This window comes from Pseudonaja textilis, chromosome 3 (assembly GCF_049901715.1).
Source record: "Pseudonaja textilis isolate UNSWEBS1 chromosome 3, rPseTex1.2, whole genome shotgun sequence".
Classification (NCBI taxonomy): domain Eukaryota; kingdom Metazoa; phylum Chordata; class Lepidosauria; order Squamata; family Elapidae; genus Pseudonaja; species Pseudonaja textilis.
In genome coordinates, this window is record NC_141992.1 from 40479178 (window position 1) to 40506417 (window position 27240).

General features: G+C 38.4%; 1 protein-coding gene across 3 annotated transcripts in view; it reads right to left on the minus strand.

The window, feature by feature from the left end:
* Nucleotides 1–3766: 3766 nt before the first annotated feature.
* C3H6orf132 (chromosome 3 C6orf132 homolog) overlaps nt 3767–27240 on the minus strand; it is a 46658-nt gene continuing 23184 nt past the window's right edge. For 2 of the 3 annotated variants that reach the window (XM_026713046.2, XM_087929334.1), the window contains exons 3-5: nt 15394–15469; nt 8393–11297; nt 3767–7623 (exon numbers count right to left, since the gene is read on the minus strand). In XM_026713046.2, coding sequence (XP_026568831.2) covers nt 7524–7623; nt 8393–11297; nt 15394–15469 — 3081 coding nt within the window. In that variant the 3' untranslated portion in view covers nt 3767–7523. The remainder of the gene's footprint in view (nt 7624–8392; nt 11298–15393; nt 15470–27240) is intronic. The other variant, XM_087929333.1, reaches the window with a different exon arrangement.

Sequence of the window (27240 nt, forward strand, 5' to 3'; positions counted from 1 at the left end):
ATGGGGGTCCTGCAAGTTCGTAAGTGAAAAATAGTCATAAGTCACTTTTTTCAGTGCCACTGTAACTTCAAACGATCATTAAGTGAACTGCTGAAACTCAAGGACTACCTGTATTACAGTACTTTTAAAATTGCATTGATAAATGTCACTTAACCACAGTCCATAGTTAAAACTGATCAAGTTTGCATTGCAAATGATCAAGTTCCAAATGCTACTTTATTCCCATGAAATGGAAGATCAAACAACAAAACACCAAAAATGTTTGGTGAGGTGGTATTCATTCTGCTACATAAATATGGCCTACCTACTTAGTCAATAATTGAGGCTTTTCTCCACTACTAGCAGTGAATATTTCCACTGTTGTGCCACAAGGAGGCAGCTTCTTATTATTTACCTTTGCTGAATATAGTACTTTACTGCAATTTGCCCTATGTATCAGGGATATTCAATTCTTCATTTCAAAGAGGAACTATGGATCTTGTGCAGCCAGAGAATATATGCAGCTAAGTAAAGTAATTATGTCTTTTTCATTATGTCCCACCTGAACCTGGAAAAAGAACTTAAGGTCATTATTCCATAACATGCATCCTAGTATAATAGAAAATAGGTGAAGGCTTTCTTCATTGTGACATCTCTTCGGGTATTTTGTTGATTCTTCAAGAAATGGAATATGTTTATATGTTTAAATACATACAGTATTTTAATTTTTAACAATTTCATTCTGGCCAATATGCAGAGTAAAATAATTACTTTCCATGGTTTTGAAGATCATATTGATACAGGCTAAAATCATGTACTGTTCATGAAGCATATCACAAACTCCTATTCAATTGCAATTACAAATTCTTGTTTACAAGCAAAAAATTTGCCATCTTGCTTGCCTAATAAGATAATTTCTGGTTTTCTTTTCTCAACTCAGAGGAGGTCTCTTGAGGTTTATTTCCCATTAACCTCTTGGTCTAGAATCCTACTTATGTTCTGCTCCAGAAGTCTGTTTTTCTTGAAGTTCAAAGTATTCAAGTGGCCTTAGCTCAAAGTCTCATTAAAATCAATATATTTCCCAAATTACATGTTCACTTTCCCCTAAGCATATGCTGCTTTTAGCTAAGCTTCCTGTATTAATACCTCGCCAAAGATAGCTAACTTCTTGTAGCTTCATGTATCTTGAATCTAGAGGATAAAGGGTCTTCTAGAGGGAAAAGTCAAATGACGTATTTCCAGGACTATACTTGGCAGGAGTTCGTCATTCCATAAATATCTATGTAATTAAGATCTCCATCACCACAGGCTGCATGCCTATTTGAATGATCCATAAAACCACTGTGCCTGGATTCACACAGGTGGGAAACTAAATCCTGGCAAACTACATTTCAGTGAGCCAGCCTTTCTTCTGTCAACTTCCCTGTTCACAGAAACATTTCTATGTCATGCAGACAATTCCCATATATGCTGCCATAACGATTGTTTAACTATTTGGTTATTGAATAAATAAAACATGTGTTTACATCATGCATTAAACTTTATATCATGATGTATAAACCACAGCGGTTGAATTGTGTTCACATCAAACAAACCAAATTATAATTTAGTGCACTGTGTGAACTAAACACTTGGCATGGCTACAGGTCAAGAGATTTGGATTTATTTTTGTATTTGATAAATTCCAGCAATCCCTGCAATAGTTCCCTCCAGAATCCCCTATCTGCAAGAAACTTGGGTGTGAGAAATTCTGTGAACAAAATTCTTAAATTTGTTCTGAAGGCATGCAGATAGTACCAAAGAAGACGAAAAAATCCAGAGCACTTCTGCAATTTTATATGAGTTGCTGTAGTTTCCAACAACCAAAAAAGGAAAGACATAAAATACATTTAGGACTTCAAATCCAACAGCTTGCACAGTGGAGGTTAGGAAATTGTAGGGACTATAGCCCAAAAGATGAAGATAATCTGCATCAGAGGAAATCTATTAGCACCAGAGATTCACAGGGTAGGCTCTATAACGGAAGATTAATCTTCCTTGCTGAGGTTTAAATAAAAACATTTTTTTTAAAAAATGGCATGTGACAAATCAATGTGTAGGGACTTAAATCAGAGCCTGGAGAAATTTCAGAATAGCTGTTCCAGTAGATTTGATTGAATTCTGCCTTCTTTTTACTATGTTTTGTGTTTCCAACGCTTTTGCTACTATTTTAAAAGAAGTACTGCAAAAGTGTGAGCTGTATGTTACTGTTTTTATGGGATCAAGCATAACTCTGGCTTGTTTCAAGCTTCCCAAAGTTTTGCTTTGATTGCAGAGCAGGATTAAGGCGAGTATTTGCTATTTCAAAAGGCACTCTGGTTAGGACTTGCTGAAAGGAGTTGCACGGGTTGCTTGTAAAATATGTATTCTGCTTATGGTATGACTCAGTAAAAGTAGTAAAGCAAGATTCCCGGCCCTTGTTGCTCCATCAGCTATGCCTCCTCTCCATTTCAGACGATTCCTTTGGTATTGATATGAAAGACATTAAGGGAGGCCAGACTAATTAAAAATGGAGCATTTCCTTGAAAAGCCTAAAACCTGGCCTTGTGTGTGTGGTGTGAATAAAAATGAAAACCAATCTGCTAAAAGCTTTTTGACAAAATATATAAGCAGTATAAGTTTGCTGCATTAAATAGATTTGGATTTTCTTTGAAATTAATATATATTTTCTACTACTTTCCTTTTTTTTTTCCAGAGGACCCAATCTCAAATGCCCACTTTCTCCCTTGCTTTTTGTTGTTTGCGTGGAATGCTTGGTTTATGCTATGAGACAACATAAGATTTACAGAGTAGTGCATCATTTTGGTTTTATCTGCAGATGGTATTCTTTGTTTCTAAACCTCATGCTGCTATTTCACTATTGGTGCAAATGATAGCTTTAATAAAATAGGATATTCTATTAACAAAAATGATTTTTTTAAAATTAGCCTCCATTAGACTACATTTGTATAGAAAAAGAAAAATGCTAGAACAGCATTTTGTTGAAGACGCGATAAGGGCAATGCTTCTCTAAAATACATTTTTTACAATGATCTATACTTACCAAGTTTTGGGAGAAAGTAATAGACTATATAAATGTGACAAAAGCTAAAATTTTCAGAGGATAATATTCTCTTGAATTACATACTTGTGCCTGGAATTGGACAACATAAGTGGAGTTTCTGTGTCCTTATTATAGATAAAAGACTCATATTGCAACTTTGGAAAAATGAATGTAAGGCTCCACTTACTCAATGGATTGAAGACCTGATTACCCCATCTGTGAGTGGATTGCCTATAAATGCAGACTTTGTATGGATAAAAAAAGGTAAAGGAGTCCCTGCGGGTTTTACTCCATTAGTCATAGCTGACTTTTAGGGGTGGTGCTCATCTGTGTTTCTTTAAGCCATTGAGCCAGTGCTGTCTGAAGATGTTTCCATGATCATCTGGCCAGCATGACATCATGTCACAGAGCACAAAGCATATGGCAAAACAAGGAACGCCATTACCTTCCTACTGAAGTGGTACCTATTTATCTACTTATATTTACATGCTTTCAAACTGCTAGGTTGGCATGAGCTGTGGTAAGTAATGGGAGTGCATTACACTGGGCAGTGGTGAGACTCGAACTGTAGGATCATAGACCTTCTCCAGCATCTTCTAAGCCACTGAGCCTCTTGTATGGATAAATGCAAGGAAATATGGGAGCAATTTATACAAAGTACAGTAGGTTGAAAAACACAATAATCATACAGACATGCACACACACTTTCATGTTTGCATTTGATAATTCTATAGATAATTGTAACTTTATTGTTCTAAGACCATATACTCTATACATTTATTTTTTCTGTTGCATTTTTATTTTACAAGCACTTGTTTATTTTTTAATAATGTATCTTTTGTGCTTTGCTTTTTCCTTTTGCTGTCATTATTTTAAAAGCAATAAAATGTATTTTAAAATTATAGCAATACTATTGCATTAGAATTTGAACTTGCCTTCAAACCATCTCATAGAATACTTTAAATTATTTAAAATAAAGCAAAACAAAACCAGACAAACAAGCAGACAATTGTATACACATTCATGAGGACAAATACACAGACTGCCTTTATTGGGGGCAAGAAAAAAATAGAAATTTCTGCTTCTTCTAGAAAGGAAAGGGGAAAGTCTGTTAGTTTAGATAAAGTGAGTTTGTTAGAGATTAAATAGCCTTTTGTCTGAGGTGTATGGTTTCCTGCCTAAGCAGGGGTTGGACTATAAGACCTCCAAGGTCCCTTCCAACTCTGTTATTCTAGTTCTAGTTAACTAAACATTGGAAGCCCTGAATCAGTACACTTAGCAAATAACCAATTTGAGACAGAAGGACTGGTCCTTGACTGACATTCTATGCAGACAGATAATGACCAGTTTAGAATAAGCAATTATTAGCTGAATGACCACTCTTTGAACTCCAGACTAACCAGAATATAAAAGATCATGAAAAAATCCCAAGGGTGCTTTTTCAAGAGGCGGTTTCTGGTTTTTCTTTGAAGACATTTCTGAAGAAGCTTCTTGGATGAGAAGCAAAATGTAAAGAAAAACCAGAAAGTCCAATTGCAAATGCACCTTTGGGACAACCATGACGTGGAGGACTGAGAATCTCCATAGACATCATTTGAGAAAGCCAGGTGGTTTTTAAAAACTGCAGAAATAATGGCTACCTTTAAAATACGCAATGAATGTTTAGCAATTGGCTGATGTTGTAGCATATCTCAATGATTGTTTACAAACATGCAGTCTGAAATGAGTTTCAGAACTTTGAAAAGATCCTGAGAATACAAAGCTGTTGTTTATTGTTTTTCTCAATGTATGTCTCCTACCAAAATAAGCTATAATCAATCAAAATTATTATTTCTTTGAAACCGGAGTTTGGTCAAAACTAATCATATGAATAATCAATATCGGTAAAATCTAAGACAATTTCATGTAACGTTTATGCTGAATTACTGAAAATGCTACATTAATTGCATACTGGAAATATCCAGTATCTCCATTTTAAAGTATAATGTACACATGAAGAAATCATGAACAGAATATCTCACTATTTGACCTGCAGTTAGACTCCTGCTTCTATTGAAGGTCAGAAGCCTCCTAGATCTTATAGACAAGAGGGTTAGGACATTTTTTTCCCAATCAGTTTATCTTAGTATCAAAGGTTATAATCAGGGTTAGTCCAAGTTGTTCCCTTGCCTGAAGCAGAGCAACAAATGGGTAGTTCCTCTAACACATGAGGCAGAAAAATCACAAAATATATCTTTCCATCCTGGCAGTAAAAATACAGAACAAAAAACAAATCAAAGGAAAAAAACATAAATAACAATTTACTTCGTTTCATCCCACCCATCTTCTGTTTAAAGTAGATTTACTCTGATTCCTGATAGAGGTGGCTTTAGGTTCATGAATATATATACAAGCAAGAAATAAAATAATATGTAAATAGAGTGCATAAATACAATATAGAAGATGCTTTGCAAACTATACCTATTTAAACAATTTTTACTTAAATGTTTGGAAACATTTGATTGCTTTAAATGGGAAGCATCCCTAGAACTCAAACTCAAATTATCATCATCATCATCATCATTCACCATCTTCATTATCACTTTAGCCATTGTCTATCAATTGCAGGACGAAGGCCTCTTCCACCTGTTTCCACCTAATACGGTCCTGAGCTTTGTTTTGCCAATTGGGCCCGTAATACTTGATGTCATCCATCTTGTTTTAGGTCTCTTTCATAGATGCTTTATAATTTAAACTGTTATCTATTATATAAATAAATAATCCTTTATATAAAAAAAATGGCCATAGTTTTGTTTATTTGCAAAATCTATATAAATAAATTGAGAAGGCCACTTTCCCTCTCAGTTCTAAAAACTAGAACTAAATCCATAGATTATTGGTCTACAGGTAAGCCATTAATTGCAACCATAACTGGAAGCAGAATTTCTATTATTAAGTAAGGTGGTTGCTAAATGAGCTGTGCCCAATTTTTTGATTATTTTTGCTCATGGTTATTAATAATTGAAGTTCTTAAGTTGAATCACGTGACCATTAAGCAAATCAGCTTTCCCCATTGATTGGCTTGTCAACTGGAGAGGTCACAAATGTCAATCACATGACCCTGGGAATGCTGCAACCATTATAAATATATGCCAGTGGTTAAGCAGGTGAATTTTGATCGCACGACTGCAGAGATGCTACAACAGTCGCAAGTGTGAGGATCATTTGTAAGTCACTTTTTCAGTGCTGTAATTCCGAACAATTGCTAAATGAATGGCTGTAATTCAAAGACTACCTGTAAATCTCATGTATAACCAATACAAGCCAAAATGGATTACAGCTGTTTTCCTCTACTTAGATAGTAAATCCCATAAGATTTACCTCCAAACAAACATATTTGACATTTTCCAAGGTGACCTTTAAGCATGCACTGTTTCCCCTTTGATTACAGAGATATAATTTGATTTAATTTGTACAGATGCTGGCACCTGTTCTACTAAATACCTCTCATATCCATTAAATATTTTTAACGCCTAAACCAAAATAAAAAACCATAAGAAAAACAAGGTTGTAAATAGAATGATTGCATTCTTGAAAACTAAAACAACGCAGCAATGAATCACCAGGTTATCCTGGCAGGTATATGTTGTTTGGTTCATTTAAATCTTGTACAGTTTTTAATTAAAAATGGCTCCCAAATTAAAGAAGGTGCAAAAACTAAATGACTAAAAACAATTTTGAAGAAGTTCAGTCTCAAATATTTTGCTAGATCTAAGAATATTTGACAAGGGCTCCCGAGTTTCTCTCTTCTTTTCTGTTCAGGATTCTAACAATGGTGTGATAAACAAAAATACAGTGGGTACAACTTAGAGATGCACTTTCTTTTGTGCTAGCACTATTGAAACTGCAAGTATCACAAAATTTTAATCCTTCTCTCTTGCTCATCCTTTATTCCGCTGAACTCCTCCTTTCTTTTCCCACTACTATGCCATTTTCTTCCAGCTAACAGTTGGATTTCTAGGCCATGCATGGCTGATCTAGAGTAGCCATGAATGGGTTGCTGAACTCATTCTTTATCTTGGATCTTGGATTCTGTGCTTCACCTTTCTGTTGCACTCTTCCTCTTTTGCTTACTTTTCCTAAATGACCAATGCATGTTTGTAAAGATGGTGCTAGTAAGGTAAAATTTACTCCATGCCCGTCCTTTCAAAGCATAGACACCTATTAGTCAAATGTGCCCTAGAATGAAGACACATAGGTATTCTTACATTATGCAAAGAAGCTGGTTACCAAGATAGCTTCATAAGACTCATTCATAATATTGTCTGAATAACTTAAAACTAATATGCTTACAAAAAGATACAGGTCTTACGGAGATATACAAAGGCAAGTTATAATACAGAACAAAGAATGAGGTCCAGATTGAGTAATAACAAGCTTGACCCAAGCTGTGTGCAGATGCAGAGCTTCTGACAGAAAGGTCTTAATGAAGACCTTGGTAGGAATAAGAAATGGGTTGTCTTGTTCCAGGCCTGACAGTAAATGTATTTTGAGTTCCATATTGTGGATTAACACGGAAAGGCCTAAACAGAAGAAATATAAAAAAATATTATTAGTCCAATAGAAATTCTTAGCAATAAATAAAGACCTGTGATTCAGTTAAGAGGTATATTTCATTCTAAGTACAAGAAAAAAATGTTGAAGGAAGAAATTTTTCAAATCAATACTATCTGAGATTTTGTTAGCAAGATAGCTTTTGATTACCAGAAACACAGACAGCGAATATGAAATTCTTAATACAGATTTTTTTTGGCATAATGGCTTTCTCAGCTAAATTCTAATAAAAGTTATCTTACCGATATAAATAATAATATGGATGGTTCGAATATTTTTGCTTCTCTTTCAAAAATAACTAAAATGCCAGTCTACCTGGAAACAATAATTCTGTTGAATTACATAAGTTTCTTGGTACCCATATCTTCTCTCTAAATATAATTTGAAATGAACAGCTGCACAGATCAGTCACCCACTACCAATACAGTATTTTCCTCTCAATTGAGCTCTTGCTGATTTTGACAGAGATCTTAGCTATAGGAATAAGTGTGGAAGAAGCAGGCATTTGGCTGAAGTGGTAGTCATCTGGTCACCTGACTGAATAACTTGATTTGAAATGGAAAATAACTCTACTTAGAGCATCATAATTCTAAAAAGGAGAAAAAAAAAGATTCCTTACATTATACTGGACAAAAGAAACTGCTGAATGTCAGCCTGCATGCTGACTTCTGGCCAAAATATTTCCATGCATCCCCTACTTATATTACAACTCCTATATTTATGACAAATAAAACATACCTGCCAGAGGCATTGGTGGAATAGTCTCCATTTTGGCTTTTATATGGAACATCATTGACAGAAATATTGTAAGGTATAATTTTTCCAGGTATTTCCAAGGATACTCTTCGACCCTGTGTACCATTGGGAACATTTCTGTGAGAATAATTTGCTCGGTGAATCCCTTCCACAGCTGAAGAGTTGTAGCCATAGGAGTTAGATGTGCTCATACTGCGAGCAGCCATAGCTGTCCTACTATATAAGTCATCAGTCTCTGATAGATAAAGACGTTTTTTAATTAGGGGGCGGCTATTGGAACAGCTACTAGGGCAATTGGAGGTATAGCTGCCACCTGGATAATGGTGACTATAGTCACTAGGCCTTTGGACTGCTGATGTCAGAGAATAACTGTTGCCATGGTTATAGCTTGAGTTGTTGAAATTAAGTTGCATATCTGAGATCTGAATATCTGAAGACAACTTTGGGATTTCAGAGGTATCATTGCTGAACTCTGGTGGTGGAGGAATTATTTCATAATTGAATCCTTCTTCCACCTCATCATTCTTAACTGTATGGTTTTGGGGTAGAGGGGAAAAGTGAAAAGGACTTTTGGATGTGCTCAATAGATCTTGCTGCTTCAAGTGACTGGAATTTGAGTTGTGAAGCAAAATAGAAGAACCACACTTATTTGATGAAAGACTCTGAGACTCAGTTATCTCCCTGAATTTCATTGTACTCCTGCATTGTTCAGTAGTGTTGGAAAATATTTGTGGCATATTTTCACTTTGTTCTGAAGAACTCCTGACATTATTGTTGGATGCATTTGATCCATTACACTGCTTACTTTCAGAGACTGCCAATAAGTCCTCATGTGGGAACTTTGGGACAACCTTGATAGTGTTGGGTTTTGAATTGCTGTAATAAATGGTGGATAACCCATTCTCTGATTGGCTGCTATTGTTCAGTTTGAGCTGAGGTTTCTCCGATAAAGAACTATTATTTTGAGAGGCAGAAGCAGAACATTTGACTCTATTGGCCCGCTGTTGTGCAGCCAAAAGAAGAGCCATTGGAGACCCTTTCTCTAATTTTTCTCCTGTAACAGGATGAAACAGAATATCATTGCTCGGTTGCTTTGCATTGCTAGATAGTTTGGATGTTGTTGAGGGCATGTTTCCAGTAGAATCTCTTTGATTTTCATTATTACATGAGCTGCTGAGTCCATCATGTGCAGCTTGGGAAGAAATTGCAGAGACAAGGCTGTCAACAGGTTCCAGTCTCGACCTATGAGTCATATATTGCACAGAGAGATCCTTGATGGGAGAAGCAGTCTGTGTGAGTAAGGTAACTTCAGAATTAGAAGAGGGAGATGTAGCTGGACCCAAATATTCACTTTTGTTTTTTAAAGATGAAACTGGTGACTTGCATGTTTGGACAGGTGCACTAGGCATCGTTGGTTCTTTCTCTGTACCTTCCAGTTTTGCTGTTGAAAATTTCAACTCACCATTATTGACCTTATTGCCAGAAAACTGAAGAGTAACTTGTTTTCTTGTTTCTGGATTATGTCTCAGGTTTGCAAGCGCCAAAGGTGGGCCTCCTTCCTTGACTGGACACAATAAAGCTTCCAACTCCTCTTTCAGTTTCATAGCACAGTTTTCTTGAGTGGTGGGAAATTTGTCTGTAGTTGAGAAAGCATCTTTGGTGAAAGCATCTTTGGTGGGAAATTTGTCTGTAGTTGAGAAAGCATCTTTGGTGAAAGATTTAGCTGGAGAATTATTGGCACATTTCTTTTCTTTCTTCTCATTCTCAGCTCCTTGTGATAAACGTGTTTTTTTCACATCATGCTTAACTAGTTTTAATTCATCTGTAGTAATATTGTTGCTATCAATATCTGTGCCTTTAGCTTTAGAAACTGTAATCCTTTCAGTTGGTCGGTCTTCCTTTCTACAAGTTGAGGACAGTAGGGTTGACAGTTCATTCTTCAACTTATCTAAATTGCAACGTTCTTTCCAGATATCATCATCAGACGATGCATGATCTGGAGATGAAAATTCTGTTCTTTCTTCGGTGGACCAAGATAAATTTTGTTTTTTCTTCCGTGGGCGACTTTTGGAATCTGATATTTCAGATTCTCTGGCTAAAGCAGAATGCTTTTCCATAGTAGTTTTGGCTCTAGCTTCTGCCTCTGCGTAAACTATGGTAGCAGATTGTACAGTAGGTGACAGAGAAGTGTGACTGTCAGGTGCCATTCTAAGTAAATATTCTTTGGGACTGGAGTCTTTTTCTCCTGAAGAAATTGATGATGTTCTCATGGGGGTTGGAGGGGGTACTTTTAATGATTTAGGGAAAGTGAGATGAGGCTCTGGACTGGATTGTGGTAACTGTGTCTCCTTGTGAATAGGTATTGCTGGAGAATTGAGAGAAGTCTCTGATTTCCATTTGGACACACCATTTGAGAAGAGTTGTGTATGAACTGGTAATGAAAGTGGAGGAATAGAAGATACTGTAGTATCCATAAAATCTGGAGGAGGGGGAGGGGGAGGAATGAAGTCTGGTGGAGTTGGAGTACTGGGAGAAGACACATTGGAATATGGGAATGACGATGGAGCCATAGTTGAAAGACATGGAACTGGCAATGCTGGTGGAGGTGGAGGTGGAGGAGTCATTGGTGGTGGAGGTGGAGGAGTCATTGGTGGTGGAGGTGGAGGAGTCATTGGTGGTGGAGGTGGAGCTACCATGGAAGGTGGAGGTGGAGCTACCATGGAAGGTGAAACTGGTGGTAAATCAACTGAAAGTGGTGGTGGTGAAGGAGGAGGAATTGAAGGTGGTGGTGGAATGTTGTCATCATCCAAATAATCCTCCCCAAATGCCTTTGTCCTCAGGTCAATTACTGAATTGTACTTTCTATAACTGCCATTGATTTGTGAACCTAGGAAGAAAACAATAGACATATATAAATATATTGCATTGCTCTCATTTTCCATTGGAAAGAGTAAATTTATCTAAGTGAATATTTTCTGTTGGACCATATTGAGAAATACATTCAGCAGGTTTTGAAAGGAATAAGAGAAAATAGCTCCACACTCTATGCCCTGATCATCAGAAAACTCAGAAAAACAACAAGTACAATTCCATTTATAATGCCTTCAATTTTTGGTTTTCAGTTGATTTTCTTTAAGATGCTGCAGTAAGTTAACTGATGTTTTTATAATGGAAAATGGAAGTTTCAGATGCTTTTTCTAATTTAACAAGTGGGAAGTTCTTTAGGGGAAGCTCATTTGGGTCCTAAGAGGAAAATTATGAAAGGACATAATCACTACTGCAGCAACCATGTCAAATTTTTCAATCATACTTAAGAAAGCAGTATGTGCTCACATGGTGACTGGAATCTCTATTGAACAATAAAAAGATATATCCTGTAATAGGAGACATATCTATAATTTGCAATTGAATCTGTTCCTTTTGATGCAGGAGAGTAGATTTCTGTAACCTGCCTTCCCCCAAATGATTGCATTGGAGGAAGGCAGGATTGCAAAATGTAGAAGGCAAAATCCCAACATGACCAGAGGACATTCTGGATGTGAACTTTGAGCTGCATCTGTAAACATCTGTAGAACCTTATGTCGGGGAAGCCGCCATTGCATAAGAGCCAAGCTAAAAGCAAAAAGCTTCTGCCCCCATGGGAAACAATAATTCGTGATTACAGACAAGAAAGCCCAACAAATGACACAATTTATTCTGGATAACAGCAGGAAGGAAAGTTGGTCCCTGTCGTCTGGAACAGCATCCCGCCAGAGACACAAACAGCACTCTCTCTATGGGATTGCATGTCTTTTATTACTAATATCTGAGTCTGTCAGAGTGAGTCTGTATCTGTAGTGCCAGAAAAACCAAATATGAACAGCCTACAGATGTTATGCTATTACGAGAACCTGGTTTAAATCATTTAATTAAAGTTAGTTCAATTTCTTGCTGTAATATTAAATTCTAAATAAAAATGTTAACAACATGCACTCTTCTGTATATTCCAAGTCATGCACCGATGGAGAAAGAGAGGGCGGGGAGGAGAGAGAGAGAGAGAAGTAATGTGCCAGTGATGAAAGGATTTGGTCCTGTCTAGAGATCTTCCTGGGCTAATAACAGTTTTGAGGAGAGAAATAAAAATAACCCCACAAAGGAAGGATGTACATCGCCTCAGATCAAACCAGATCAGTTCAGTTCAATGGCAAACCAAGTCAGATATATTAGTCTACCAGTGTAAATGGCATATTTAGTGCTGCTTGAATGACCTACAAAAATATTTAAAAGGAACAACATAATTGATTACACTAGCTCTTGTATGAAACTACACACAGCACCCTACTTATTTGGTATCCAGGAAATGTTCCTTCCAGAGATGGCACAGATAATAGAGCTTTAGAGACTGGAAAGCCTATAAGGAGTTGCTACAAAGAAGAACAAACAAAATACATTTTTTTCCTGATTCTCAGCAACGGTGGCAAAGTAGATCTGCTCATTAACAAGGAAGTAACTGTATACGTTTAAAAAAACTTTACAAATTGCCATGGCTACCTGACTACAAAAACGAGCTGAACTTGCTTTCAAGAGGCTGATTTAAGTTAATGATAGCTCCCCTCAACTCTGTGCCAAACCTTCCTGTTAGCAATGCTAAATATTTTCCATTTGTTGTAAATGCTTTGAAAGGTCTCAGAGTAGGAAGGCCAGAAATCTAAAACTGAGTTCATAATCTTAAAGATAGTGTTTATTTAAAAATAAAATATGATAACAGAATGTTGGGGGTATTGAAAAGTTATCAGATAGCAGATTAAAAATCTTGGTTGTCTTTAAAGTGATCTTCCTTATGCCCTACCTAGCAAAACTCATGTCCTAAATGCATAGATAATGTCTCTGCACTAAATGCCCCAGTTAAAGAAAATGTGATCAAGAAACTTTATGGTAATTAAGAGTTGACACTGACTTGATGGCATGTATTCAATCAAACAGACAAACAAAGATTACCTATGACAGAGAAGCAGTTTTGTAAGCTTCATGCAACTCAAAAGTTCTGGCTACAGGAAGATTGTACTTAGCTGTAAAGGGGATGGGGATGGCCAAAGACATTTCTTTCCATTACTGGCATCCTGAGCAATAGGCACAACTAAGCATTGTTGTCACTAAATTTAACTTCAGATTTTTTTAAAAAAAATCTAGTAGGTTGTTAGCTGTTATCAGTTATGGAATACAAGTAGTAGGATTCTACTTGATTGATTAAAACTGCCAAAGGCTAAGGTATAAATTGAGACACTGGTATTAAGATCCTTCTTGGCTCAAACATGATCAGTTCTTTTTTTTAAGCAGATAATGTCATATAATAATTAAATATACCGATTATGTATTTATGTAGGAAATTGCTCTGCCACAGGGAGATCCCAAACAACAATCCCAAAAATCACACAAGCATATCTTAAAAAAACATATAAAGGTCTAACAGCTGGCAACTTGGGACGGCAGCACCTCCGAAGGCCAACAGAAATTCCCAAATGACAACTACTTTCTCCCTTCCCCTGCCTGAGGTCTCAGCTGATCCCATACTCTGAACCCAACTGGACACATTTCAGAAAGGGGAACATCCCTCTCCCCCTCTTAAGGCCACAGCCAGGTTTCGGTAACACATGCCAGGTCATCCTGCTCCTCCCTGATAAGACTACAGCTAAGGGAGTTTTATTGTTAATCAATGTAGTATTAAGCAGCAACAGTTAAAAATCCAGGCTTCTGTAAGTCTCCTGACCAGGCCTGGGCTAGAGCCCATTTATCAGTACTAAAAATGACGAAGGCCTTCCCCACAAATGGACCTCCCTCTGTCTCCCATCAAAACATTCCATGCTGTCACCATCACCATCAATAAACCAATGTATTAACCTTCTCTACATTTCCCTCCCAGCTCCAGACTCCCAGGTCTCCTAGCTGAAGATCCTTCCATCTGTTCCTGCATATCAGACATCCCACTTCCATCCCAGGTCCAGGGCAGAGGCAACAATGGAGCTACTTCTTCAACATTTACCAACATACTACTATATAGGCTATAAAAGAACAATTTGAAATATCCAAATAAGATTTAGTGCAGGGGTGTCAAACTCGTGTCGTCGTCATGGCAGCGTCACATGACGTATTGGGATTGTCCCCTTTGCTAAACTTGGCATGGACGTGGCCAGCATGTGACGCATATGGCCCATGCTGGGAGTTTGACAGCCCTGATATAGTGGCAAACTTCTGCAAAGCTTCAGCTCTCAATCTCTCATTTGGTGGCTTGCAAACTCAGTAGTGTGCTGTAGCAATCTCACAAAAACTGTTAAATTTTCTGGAATTTGTGAGCTGGTTGAGAGCACAGATGAGCCACATGCCTAGCACACCGTTCTGGGGCTACCTGGACAGAGGTGGCAATGGAAACGGGTCTTCAATGTTTTCCAGCACACCACTATATAAACTATAAAAGAACAATTTACAACACCCATAATATCATCTAAAACTACAAGACAGCAATAAAAGCAGTACCAAATCAAAAACAACAGTAAGCTGAAAACAATTACTTCCCCCACCCCCAAAAATGCTTTTTCATGGTCACTACTTGAAAGTAATCATAGTTGCCATAATGTCTATAGCCATCACATGGCTGCCTTACCTTAAGAGGAATAATAGACCCTGAAATCAGAAATGATCTTTCTATTCTCCTGGTAGATGGATTGCCTACTTATGCCACCTAAAAGCCCTTTCCATAAAATGTGATCAACATCTAAATATGTTGCCTTTTGTGTCAGTCCTAAGTTTCTAAATGTGAATGATAGATTATACAGTTTCACGAAAGTTCAGGAACATCACAAAAAAACCAACATTGTGCTAACATTGCAAGATGATATACTGATGCCAAAGTAAAATTTATAATTTGGTTGGCAATTAAGATAATGAACTATAAGTAAAGAAATGCAGATAATAGATATGGTGAGCATCCATTCCAATTATCATTTTACCTGCAGGTAGTTTGTCCTGAAAGCTTTCTGGAACAGATGGTGTTGGTACAGCTACCCCATGTGCTTCTTGAGCATCCTGAAAAGGTTGAGAGTTGGATTTTAACATTATATAAAAAGTGGTAAACACAAATGCCTCATTAGACAAATCTAATAAATACATGCACAGCTACACATGTGCATGCACACACAGAGATACATAAACATATACACACACACAGAGAAACACTTTACTATTATTTATTACATTTTACAAATATTTTTCTAAATATTTTCCTGAAATCTTTACAGATTGCTTATTGTTTATATCATTGTTCAAGAACAAGACAAATATTATTTAAACTGTTGTGAGAGTGCAAATTCGGTTCATAAATCCACTCTGCTACATTGCTAACTCACATAGTGGAATCCACAAAGTGCAATCGTTGAAACTTTCCCCAACTTTTATAATCTGGGAGACCTCAGGAAGCATCCACAAACAAAATTGAACCAATCTAGAAAATGCAGAAATAATATTTTTGCATTTCATCTTGACTTGGAATCCTCAAGTACAAAGTCTGCCTGATAATGCTGTCTCTATAGCCCTTCAAATAAGAAAGTTAAGGATATTTATTCATCCATCCGTTAATCAAATTATCACCCATCTAATAGAAAGTGACACTGGATGCTGTACAACAATATTTTGGACAGAATCCAAGAAATTATACAATTATTTCTAAGAGTTCAAGAAACTCTAGAGTAGCATTTCTCATGTTACCATTCCCTAGTGTCACATATTAAACAGTTTTTGAAATCAAAAATGTATGTCAGGTTTGGATATATTAATCAAGGCAAAGAGGTCATTTAGTTTAGGGATATCCAAGTCCTTGAATCCATTTGAAGTAGACTCTTCTTTTGTCCTGGTCCATGGTATGCTTATGCAAGTGGTAGTCACAGGAACAATGGTGTGGACTGTGTCATTGACAGCCCTGGCTTTCAATACGGTTATATAACATTTTGCATAATAAGACAAGCACCACTGGCAACAAAACTCAAAGCACACCTTACGAAAGCTGGGACTTAAACTTCCTCATCTTTTAAAGCCAGCAAACTTAAGTTTATATTTTTTATTTATTAATATCACAGCAATAATAATACACATCCTTCACATAACACTCCAGACTTAACAATTGTTGATAAGAGAGACAAAGTTTGGATAGAGAATGTTGTAGTACCTGAACAGAGCAGAATTGAAGAGAAAGAACTGGAGAAAATCACAAAATACAAAGACCTGGAGATAAAAGTAGAATGACTGTAGCAAAAGAAAGCAAAGATAGTACTACTATGAATAGGTGCCTTGCATGCAATCCCAAAATATCTATAATACCATTTAAATGCTATCTATTTGGAACAACTTACATCCTGTGATGATATATTTAACACAATTAAACAACGATCTGCCTATCCTAGGTCTTTGGAAAGGACTCCTAGGTGGATAAAAGTGTCAAATCCAGTCTAAACATTTGGCTGACTGTAACCAACTACAATAATAATATATGCTGTTAAAACAAATGCATTAATAATAATATGAAGGAAGGTTGAAATGAGTTGATGGTGTTTTGTCAGGATAAGAAACACAAAGAGGAAATAGGTGAGGCAGACAGATTACAGAGATGATGGGCAAATTGGCTTGGGGCTGAATTACCATTTTTAAGGTTACTTCTAGTTTATAGTCAATATTAGTAGTAGGTTTATAGTTCATCCTGTGATTCTAAGCCTGAGGATATAGATTCAATGGTTATGAAAAGGCACTTTAAGACCATTTTAAATGCCCATCTTCCCTGCTACATGTTTTAAACTTTAGTTAATATCGCTGATAGTTGAAATGCCTCTTAATAGCTTAGAATGGTGAAACAGGCTTCTGCCAAAATCTAGCCTCAGAGCAAAAGTCTATTTGTTACACTGCAACTTGAATTTTATTCTTGAAATTATCCCACAAAATAGCAGTTGGTGTTTCTGCTGTTCTTTCAACATGTGTTAATACATCTAAATTAGAGATGAGTCAACCTTGCATTTCTTATGTCCCTAAGTAAACTCAGAGTTACTTAGTAGCAGTACATTTCAGCTTCACCCAAACCTAACTGACCCACATCAAAGGCCAACCCTCTCAGACTCTTGTTGCATATATTATGCCTCAATCGCCTCCTAACCCTGAAACAAAATGGCCCATACATTTTGGTAAACCCAAATGATCAACATCAGTATTCACCTAGCTATTTAGCAAGATTATACCAAATGGCAGCATCAATTCAACTTTGGTTGATTTCCAACAATGGTGAGATTCTTTTTTTTTTTACTACCAGTTCTGTAGGCGTGGCTTGGTGGGCGTAGCAGGGGAAGGATACTGTAAAATCTTCAGTCAGAGGTGGTATTTGCCAGTTCTCCAAACAACTCAAAATTTCCGCTACCAGTTCTCCAGAACGAGTCAGAACCTGCTGAATACCAACTCTGATTTCAAAAAGTTATGTTTGGTTGGGCATGGTTAATACTAAAATAAGAGATCATAAGAACTATAGAGATTGTTCCAAAGTTTTTTTTTTAAAAAAAGGAAGAGGAAGAAGCAATGATTGCATGTATTCATAGGAGACAAAACTGACTCAAGAGACTCTTCGCTTTTTCATATATCTTTTAAAAGTTAACCAGGAAAATAAAGAATATGATCCTCCACCATACAGGACAGAAACAGAAGTCTAGAAACAGAGCACTCATACTCTTTTATAATTAGTTTTACTTTCCCTCATTAACCTGCTATCTATTAACTATTGTGGCTAGATGTTGTCTATTGTTATTCTTTGCTAGAAGTGAAAATGTCTTCTCATAACTGTATTTAAGATTTTATTGAGTTATAACAAAAGGTTTCATTCTATTTTTATAATAGTTGTATTAAACTTTAGAGTTAACAGATTAAAAACTAATGCAAATTATATATATATAAATAAAAGAAAACAAAGAAAAAATGAAAGTACAAAAAAGGGGGAAAACAGTAACACAGAAAGAAAAATAAAAACTATAAAAACTATAGTAAAGAAAAAGAAAAGAAATATAAAGAAATAATGTCCCCCTCCTTGTAGGCATAAGTATAGAAAGGACTTTAATATGACAAACACAAAGTTGTTATGTTCATCTGAAGTGATTCAGAAAATTGGTGAAGTGCATTGTACAACATTCTATTGTCAGCTACAGGTGCCAGAAAGGGACCAAAAAGCCACAGATATGTTGAGACTGAAAAGGTTAACAACTGCTTTAAGGAGTAACTAGGAAATGAAACATCTTACTAGAATTTGGTGTTTTTTCTGTCTGAACATTTACTGCACTGTTCTGAATACAAGTTTGGATAATGATTAAACAAAGCCTGGGCTTTCTAATGAATATTTGCTATCTGAAACAAAAGGCCAAAGTCTTCTGAACTTAGCAGAACATGAAAACACTCAAATCAAAATGTTGAAGGGCAAATAAAGAGTTAAAAAACTGGGAGATGGGTGTAAACCAATAAGCCAATTGATCACAATAAACCAATAAACATTCAGGGGAAGTGTGAAGAACCTTTTACAGTAGTTGCATTGTTACAAAAAACCCCCACCTTTCCCAAAGTTTCATTCTATTGTTTTCAGTGTTCATTTATGTTCATGTTGTTGTTTGGATTTTTTTAAGGACAGTAAGATTACACTAAAGGAAGGAATAATGGCAAAAAATTTAGGAATCTTTTCCGCTCTATACTGTGTCAGAATTAAGTGCAAAAAAAGACACATGAAGCATGAAGCACAAAAAATTGTAAATGCTGCAAAAGACTTGAATGGAGGCTTGAGAAATATTACAGGTTGTTACCAAATTATATTTTTAACATGACACAAGAATTGGCCATCAGTAGAGGGAGAGACAGTCTAAACATTTAAGATAGTAACTTTAATTCCAAGTCATAGTTGCTATTTTGATGCTTTTTATACTTACCATCTACAGGTGCCCTAAGAAAAGAGAAAAGTACCCCATTTAGGAGTAGAGAATACTAATCATATTGTAGAGAGGATGACCTTGACAGAGAGAGGGAAGAGCCATTACAAAGGCAATGATCAGATAAATGAGCCTTAAGCCCAAAAAAAGAGAGGAATTTATGAAAACATCTCAAACAGGCACTTTCTTCCAGTTATCATGAAAATAAAAGAGGGAGGAAGAGAATCACATTTAGAATCACATTTGCAAGGAGTGGGGGAAAATGATTTATCACAAGGTTGCTAAAAATGCTTGCAGGTCTGTCCAGAATGCTCCGCTATGGAATTCTGCTATGAAATTCCAAATGTACAAATCTTTACATACTCCATTATTTGGGATATTTAAAATTCTACAGTTAACTGCCTGAGGGTCAAGGCTGTATTTCAAGATTTAGAACAGTTTGCAGAATGATATTTTATTAGGCACTCAAAAATAGTTCAATTCAAAATATCATATGCTGAGATGCCATCTGTTCCCTGCTTAGAGTTGCAGGGAACAGGTGTAACTTCAGCAAAATCTGAGACTTCTTTTGAGCCTCAAAGTAGAATTGATCTGGACTGCAACATACCTCTGTCATGATCCCATCACTGGATGCAATTTTTATATGACACTTGGGGAATTTCAGATCTCATTAAAAACACAGGGTAGGACAAGTAGGCAGATAATGGCTTCTAGAATTCTTTCAAACTATCTGTAGCCTTGCAAAGTGTCTTTGTTTTTGGAGAGGGGGAGGTTAATTCAGTAATATTGCATGATGGGGGACCGAGTGTTTGTGTACTTGTTCCCCAGGGCTTAACTAGTTTGTAGATATATGTTACTTCTGGCAATAGTTCTATTGTGTGCGTGTGTGTGTGCGTGTGTGTGTGTGTGTGTGAGAGAGAGAGAGAGAGAGATGGATGCATATACATTACCTCTGTTTGTATATTCTGTTTTCCCCTTGTGATGTGTCTCAGTTGTATATTGGGTTTAAGATGTCAGTGAAGAAATTTATACTGAAAAATGGTTACATATTTCAGGTAAGACAACTATCTGAAATATACCTCAAAATCAACCACGACCTTCTTACAGAAGGAAAGATTTTGGAATGGCCCACATGGCCCCCAGACTTGGACATTATTGAGAATCTATGAGGGGTTGGATTTTAAAAAATGCTGCCCAAATTTCTGCATCTGCCACATTCACTATCTTCTTATTTTGAATCTGTAAAGAGCTATGTCTAAGTATAATATGCATTAAAATCTTAAAGCATGTATTATGTTAATTCAGTACCATGTGAACATTATATTAGCTTATATTCATTTAGGGATTCATTGAAACATATACATTTACCAGAGATACTTACATTTTTGCTTACAGCTTGATGTGGGGGGTGTGGGGGGGGAGGGAGGGAGGGAAAGGGAGAGTGTGTCTTTGGGGTGACTATATTTGTTAATATTTTGGATATGTGTGGGTCTAATAAAGATGGGTCCATATGTGGTGTCTTTGTCGCTACATGCTACTGTATGTTTGCACAAAGTGGGCTTCATATGGCCCTTTTTGGGTCATATGCCAAGAGACAGATAGTTTAATTCTGAAAGTATTACAAGCAACTGTCCAATTGCCTCTCCCAGAGGGTGATTTGGGAGGGGAGATTATCTACCCCTTCTTGATTTGATCCAACCTGGTTTAGAACTCTTTCTTTCTTTCACTGGCTTCTCCTGCTACATTAGATTTCATCCTTTTTTGTTCTATCATCCTACTGATGACAAAAGATGGGCAGGCAGACAGAACATAATTTATGTCCAACACTCTGTCGGGTTGGAAAGAATAAAAAAGGTCAGCAAAACCAGTATTTCAGGTTTGTGGAATCTAAATCAGTGTCATGCCCCTGGTGGAGTGTGACTCTGAGGAAGAGGAGGAACAGCCAACAGGGAATGGGAGTGTGGCTCCAGAGGTGGTGGAGGAGGCTGGGGAAGGGCAGAGGCCAGCCAAGCAGTCAGAGGAGGATCCAGGCCCATCCCCCATCCATCCTAGGTCACACAGGGAGGAGAGGATCAGGGAAAAGCGAGGTCTACTCAAGAGGAGATTACCATGATCCTCCTCATGGTAGGAGGTGGAAGCTATGCAGGTGGGAGCTATGTGTATAAGTTTGCAACTGTGCAGTTAGAATTGCTGAAGTCAATTAGTGTTCACCTTGGAAGAGGCTTATCTTTGCTGGCGTTCTTCCCATGGACTCTTCTCGGTTATTTTCCTGGAGTTTATAATTAGTTATCTCGGCTTGCTTCAGAACTCTCATCAATGCAGTTTGTTTTGGTTTTCTGTTTGCCTCATTATTTACTTTTGTGACTTTAAACTGTGCCTAATAAAACAGTGAAGTTAAGTTGAAGGCTTTACCGGACTTTAATATATGTTTTGGGTTTGGGGTTATTTTGAGAGACTTCGGGTCATCACATTTTGACTTCAGCCACCCCTTCAACTTATTTTTGCTTTTTGTGGGGTGACCATGGATCAGCTCAGAGCAGAGATTGCCCAGTTAACCCAGAAAGTGGCTCTTTTGACTGCACAGGTGGCACAAATGCAAGCTGCCTGGCCACGCCAAAAATGCCCAGTGGCAGTGCCAGATAAATTTGATGGTTCACTGGCCCAATTTCCAGAATTTTTTGGGCAGTGCCAGCTTTACATGAGCCTTTGGCCTGAGGACTTTCCCACTGACCGGGATAAGGTGGGGTTTTTGATTAGTTTGTTGTCAGGCTCTGCAGCATGTTGGGTGATGCCTCTGCTGACCCAGCCCAACCAGGTGTTGGACAATTATGCCGAGTTTTTCCGTCAGTTTCAGGCCATGTTTGAGGACCCTGTTCGAAGCCAAACAGCAAACAGATGTTTGAGAGAGTTGAAGCAGGGGCGTGGCTCACTCATGGATTATATTGCTAGTTTTCAGGTGGTTGCTCAGGATGTACAATGGAATGAGGCAGCACTATTAGACCAGTTCCAGGAGGGTTTGTTGTCGGAGCTCCTGGATGAGTTGCCGTGCACTGAATGCCCTCACATCCTTCAGGAGCTCATGCATTTGTGTCTTCGTATCGATGCTAGACTTCAACAGAGACGGGTGCGACAACGGACAGAGACCGTATCTGTTTCCAGCAAGATGGCACCCTTGGTGGAAGTGCCTTTGGAGGAACCCATGCAGTTGGGGGCTGGCTGCCCTTGCCTGACTCAAGTATAAAAGAATAGATGTCAACGTGATGGTTTATGCCACTATTGTGGCAGTCAAGTCCATTTTGCGGCCAAGTATCTTGTTAAGACATCCACAGCAGCGACACCTGCGGTGGCGGGAAACGAGCATTGCTTGGCCTACGGGGGTCTGCAGGTCGGGGTGTAAAGTCCATAGGCCCGCCATCTTCACCACCTTGCCACCCTCACCACCTTTGATATCTTCAACATCTCTACCACAGTCGCTATTGGTGAAGCATCTTGTACTGCCAGCAAGTGTGTTCGTGCCTGGTGTGGGAGCGGTAGAGATTCCAGCTTTGGTCGACTCAGGGGCCACAGCCAATTTCATGGATACTCATTTTGTCAAGCAGTGGTTCATTCCTCAGCAACAGGTATCCCCACCAGTAATGGTGGAGACGATTGATGGTTGGCCCCTTCGTTTGGGACCTGTGGTTGCTGCAACCAAACCCCTTTGCATGCGTATTGGGCAGCATGTGGAGGAAACCGTGTTTTACGTTGCCGCAGTGCCTCATTTTCCGGTGGTGCTGGGTTTGGAGTGGCTACAGGCCCATGATCCACAGACTGTCTGGTCATCTGGAGCTGTGCAGTTCCTTGAAAGGAACTGTGCCAACCATTGCTTGTGCTCCTTTGCAGGAAGTGTGGCTACGCCCGTGGACTTGGATCTACCTGAGGAGTTGGTGGACTTTGCTGATGTGTTTGGGGAGAAGGAGGCGGATCAGTTGCCTCCGCATCAGGCATATGACTGTCCAATCGACTTGTTGCCTGATGCAAAATTGCCAGTGGGTCGGATATATTCCCTGTTGGAACCAGAGTTGGCCATGTTGCGGGATTTTATTGACAAGAACCTCTGGAAATGGTTTATCTGGCCTTCTACCTCCCCATTGGCTGCACAGGTGCTTTTTGTAAAAAAAGAAATCAGGGGAGCTACGTTTGTGTTGAATGCAATCATAGTGAGGAATCGGAACCCGCTTCCCCTCATCCCTGAACTGATTGAGCAGCTTCATCAAGCTAAGATCTTTACGAAGTTGGATTTGCATGGGGCCTACAATCTGGTTCGCATTCGTGCAGTGGACGAGTGGAAAACAGCTTTCCGAACGAGGTACGGGCATTTTGAGTATACCGTGATACCTTTTGGATTAACCAACGCCCCAGCTATGTTCATGCATTTCATGCACGATGTTTTCCGTGATTTGTTGGATCAATTTGTGGTCATTTATTTAGATGACATTTTGATTTACTCAGACTTCCTGCAGGAACATTGGCAGCATGTGCGGCTACTGTTGCAACGTTTGCGTGATAACCACCTGTTTGCTAAACGTGAGAAGTGTCAGTTTGTACAAACCACGATTGACTTCTTGGGACATCGTATTTCACCTGCTGGGGTGGAAATGGACCCAGAAAAAATTCAATCGTTGCAGGAATGGGAACTCCATAGCGGGTTAAGGATGGGCAACGACTGTTGGGGTTTGTGAACTACTACCGCACATTTATTCCCTGCTTTGCTGCCTTGACTGCTCCCCTTTCTAATCTGCTCAAGAAGGGAGAGAAGTTCCATTGGGGTGCTGAGGAGCAGGCAGCTTTCGAGGCATTGAAAGTCGCCTTTGCTTCTGAGTCTATCTTCAAACACCCTGATCCAGGCCAGCCATTTATGATGGAAATAGATGCTTCCAATGTGGTTGTTGGTGCAGTGCTCCTCCAGGCCTATGCTCCCACAGGCACCTTGTTCCCGTGCACTTATTATTCCCGGACGTTGTTGGCTCCAGAGCGCAACTATACGATTTGGGACAAGGAGCTATTGGCAGTTAAGGTCGCTTTTGAGACATGGCAGCACCACCTGGAGGGGGCTCATCACCAAATCGAGGATCGGATGGATCATCGCAATTTGGAACACCTACGTACAGCTTGGACATGGAACCAGCGGCAGGTGAGGTGGTCCTTATTCTTTGCTCGATTCGATTTCTGGGTGACCTATGTTCCAAGTGGAGGGAATCAATGCGCCGACACCCTATATTGGAAGCCCGAGTATCCCCGAAAGGAGGATAAAATCTTGCCCCAGACGGTGATTCTGTTGGAGTGGTTTGCAGCCACCGAGGAACCTGTGGACCTTCGAGTGAAGATTCAGGAGGCACAGAGGCAGGACCCATTTGTGACAGCTTGACATCGAGAATTGGATGAGAATGGGAGACAAGAGACTCCTTGGGCATATATTGGGGACCTGTTGCGGTTCCGTGATCGCATTTATGTGCCTGGAGGTACTCTTCGTGGCCTTATCCTATGTCAATGTCATGGCAGGACACTTTGGGGTGTTCAAAACACTGCACCTCATCTCTAGGACATTTTGGTGGCCGAGACTTAAACATGATGTGTCGGGATATGTGGCATCCTGTGGGATCTGTCGCCAAGCCAAGTATGCTCCTGGTGTGCCTCCTGGTCTATTGTAGCCCTTGCCTGATACAAATACAGACATTCACCATTGCATTTGAGAAGCTCTGAAAGGATATGAGGGAAACGGCCTTTTCTTCCAAGCTCCAAGATCATGATTTAATCCTGTTTATCCTAAAGGAGTTCCCTTTGGCTACATTGCTGTTCATGTAATTATTGATAGTTATGAAATTTGATTTGTACTAATGGGTTTTGGAACTGTCGCTTTAGCTGCTAGATTGTTAACTGGGGAGGCTGTATGCAATAGCACAAGTTTGAAAAAGCTTATTATATCAATAATACATTTTTTTTTCTTAATTGCTTTGAACTTCTCTCTTTTTTTTAAGAAAAATGAAAAAAGCCCACAGCTATAAGTAAAATACTTTTATTTTTGTACAACACAAAGCCCTGTCTTTAAACCAGGGTTTAATCCATTATAATGGTCTGATTCGCACATAAGGCTAAACCCTAGCAAATACTTCCAAAACAAATTTAAAACAGGCTTTTTAGATTCTAAACTATGAGCTAGTAAGGCAGATGCCAAGTTTGGCCCAGGGTAGGGCCAAAAAGCTTCATTCTTATAGAGTATTCTTAGAGTATTGTACAATAATACGAATGGGCTTCTAGCCAAAGTTGGGTGTACACAGTTCCTAAGCAATTTCAAATATTGACTCACTCCTATATTCAAGGTGGCTGGTCAAACCTTCATTCCTTTCTGGGGTAGAACTGTACAGGGGTGAAGGCGTGCATAAGGAGAAAGTCTCAAAGTCAGTCACTTTCAAGAATGCATGGCTAAAGCATGGGCTGAGACTCACATACTTCATATTTAAATTAATCTATTAAATTTACTCATCATTTAAGAGTTTAGCTATGTGTTGAGTGTGACAGGAAGCCATACTGATCTCTTCTCCTTGAATTTTTTTTGTGGGGAGGAGGGAGTAGGTTCTGATGAATTTGGAAGAGTGGGGGCAGAAAAGTGCATTGTACAGGATAGAGGGAATGTCAACTCTTTTCTTACCAGCTCTTTTTCCCTTTCCTGATCATATAATTGTTCTAAGTGTACTTCTAATGAAAAAAATAATTGCCCATGAAAGCCCAAAGGAAATAGATAAAGCACATCATAGATTAACCTTCAGGGATTTTTGCTTTAAACACACACACACCACATACAGTATATACACACACACACTATACACATTATATATAAGGGGCGTGCATAAGTACACCATTGTGCCTACCGTTCCTGTTCTATTGTCCCCATTTATTTGTATCTATTTCCTCTATTCTTACTCATGTTTATATTTATACCTATTATCTTGTAAGCAATTGACAAATCAAATCAATCAATCAATCAATAAAAATACACATACACTAAACTTTTTTTTTAATTACAAAGCAATTGTTGGAGAGATGTCAGTCTGTTTACACATATCTTACTTAGTAAATCTGAAAATCTAAATATGGTCATGAATTGTATATGTTTGTAGGTATATGCATATGGTTTGTATATATGTAGTCACTGATGCTTTTTGGGGGTTCCAAAGCTGCCATAATTTGAAAGTGAATTGCCCTGGAATTTATTTATTGATTAGACTTTTATCCCAGCCTTATTTTTGGGGATACTTCAAAACATTCAAATTTTTAACAACTGGTTCTGTGGGCATGGCTTAGGTGGTGGGCATGGCTTAGGTGGTCATGTGACTAGGTGGACGTGGCTTGGTGGTCATGTTATTGCTGGGTGTGGCCAACTCAATATCACTCACATCAAGGCACGCATCTCCTTGCGTGGCCTCTCATGACTGTAGGGATGCTGCAACAGTCATAAGTATGAAAAATGGTCATAAGTCACTTTTTTCAGTGCCATTGTAACTTTGAATGGTCCCTCCACACAAGCAAAGTACCAGCAAAGGAGGGGAAAAAAACTCCAGAGACATTCCTGAGACAACAAGTCTAGTCCTGCCAAGAATGTAATAAGGGTTAATGGAGAGGCAGTTTCTGTAAGCAACACCAGAATGTTTCTTTCTGCCTTCCTTACAGGATTAGGCCAGTAATTTCTTCTAACAACCGGTTCTCCGAACTGCTTAGAATGTTAGCAACCAGTTCTAGAAAATAGGTGTGAACTGGTAGAATCCCACCATTGCTTCAAAATGGCAGACATGGCTAATGCTCCTATTTCCTCACATGAACAATGTT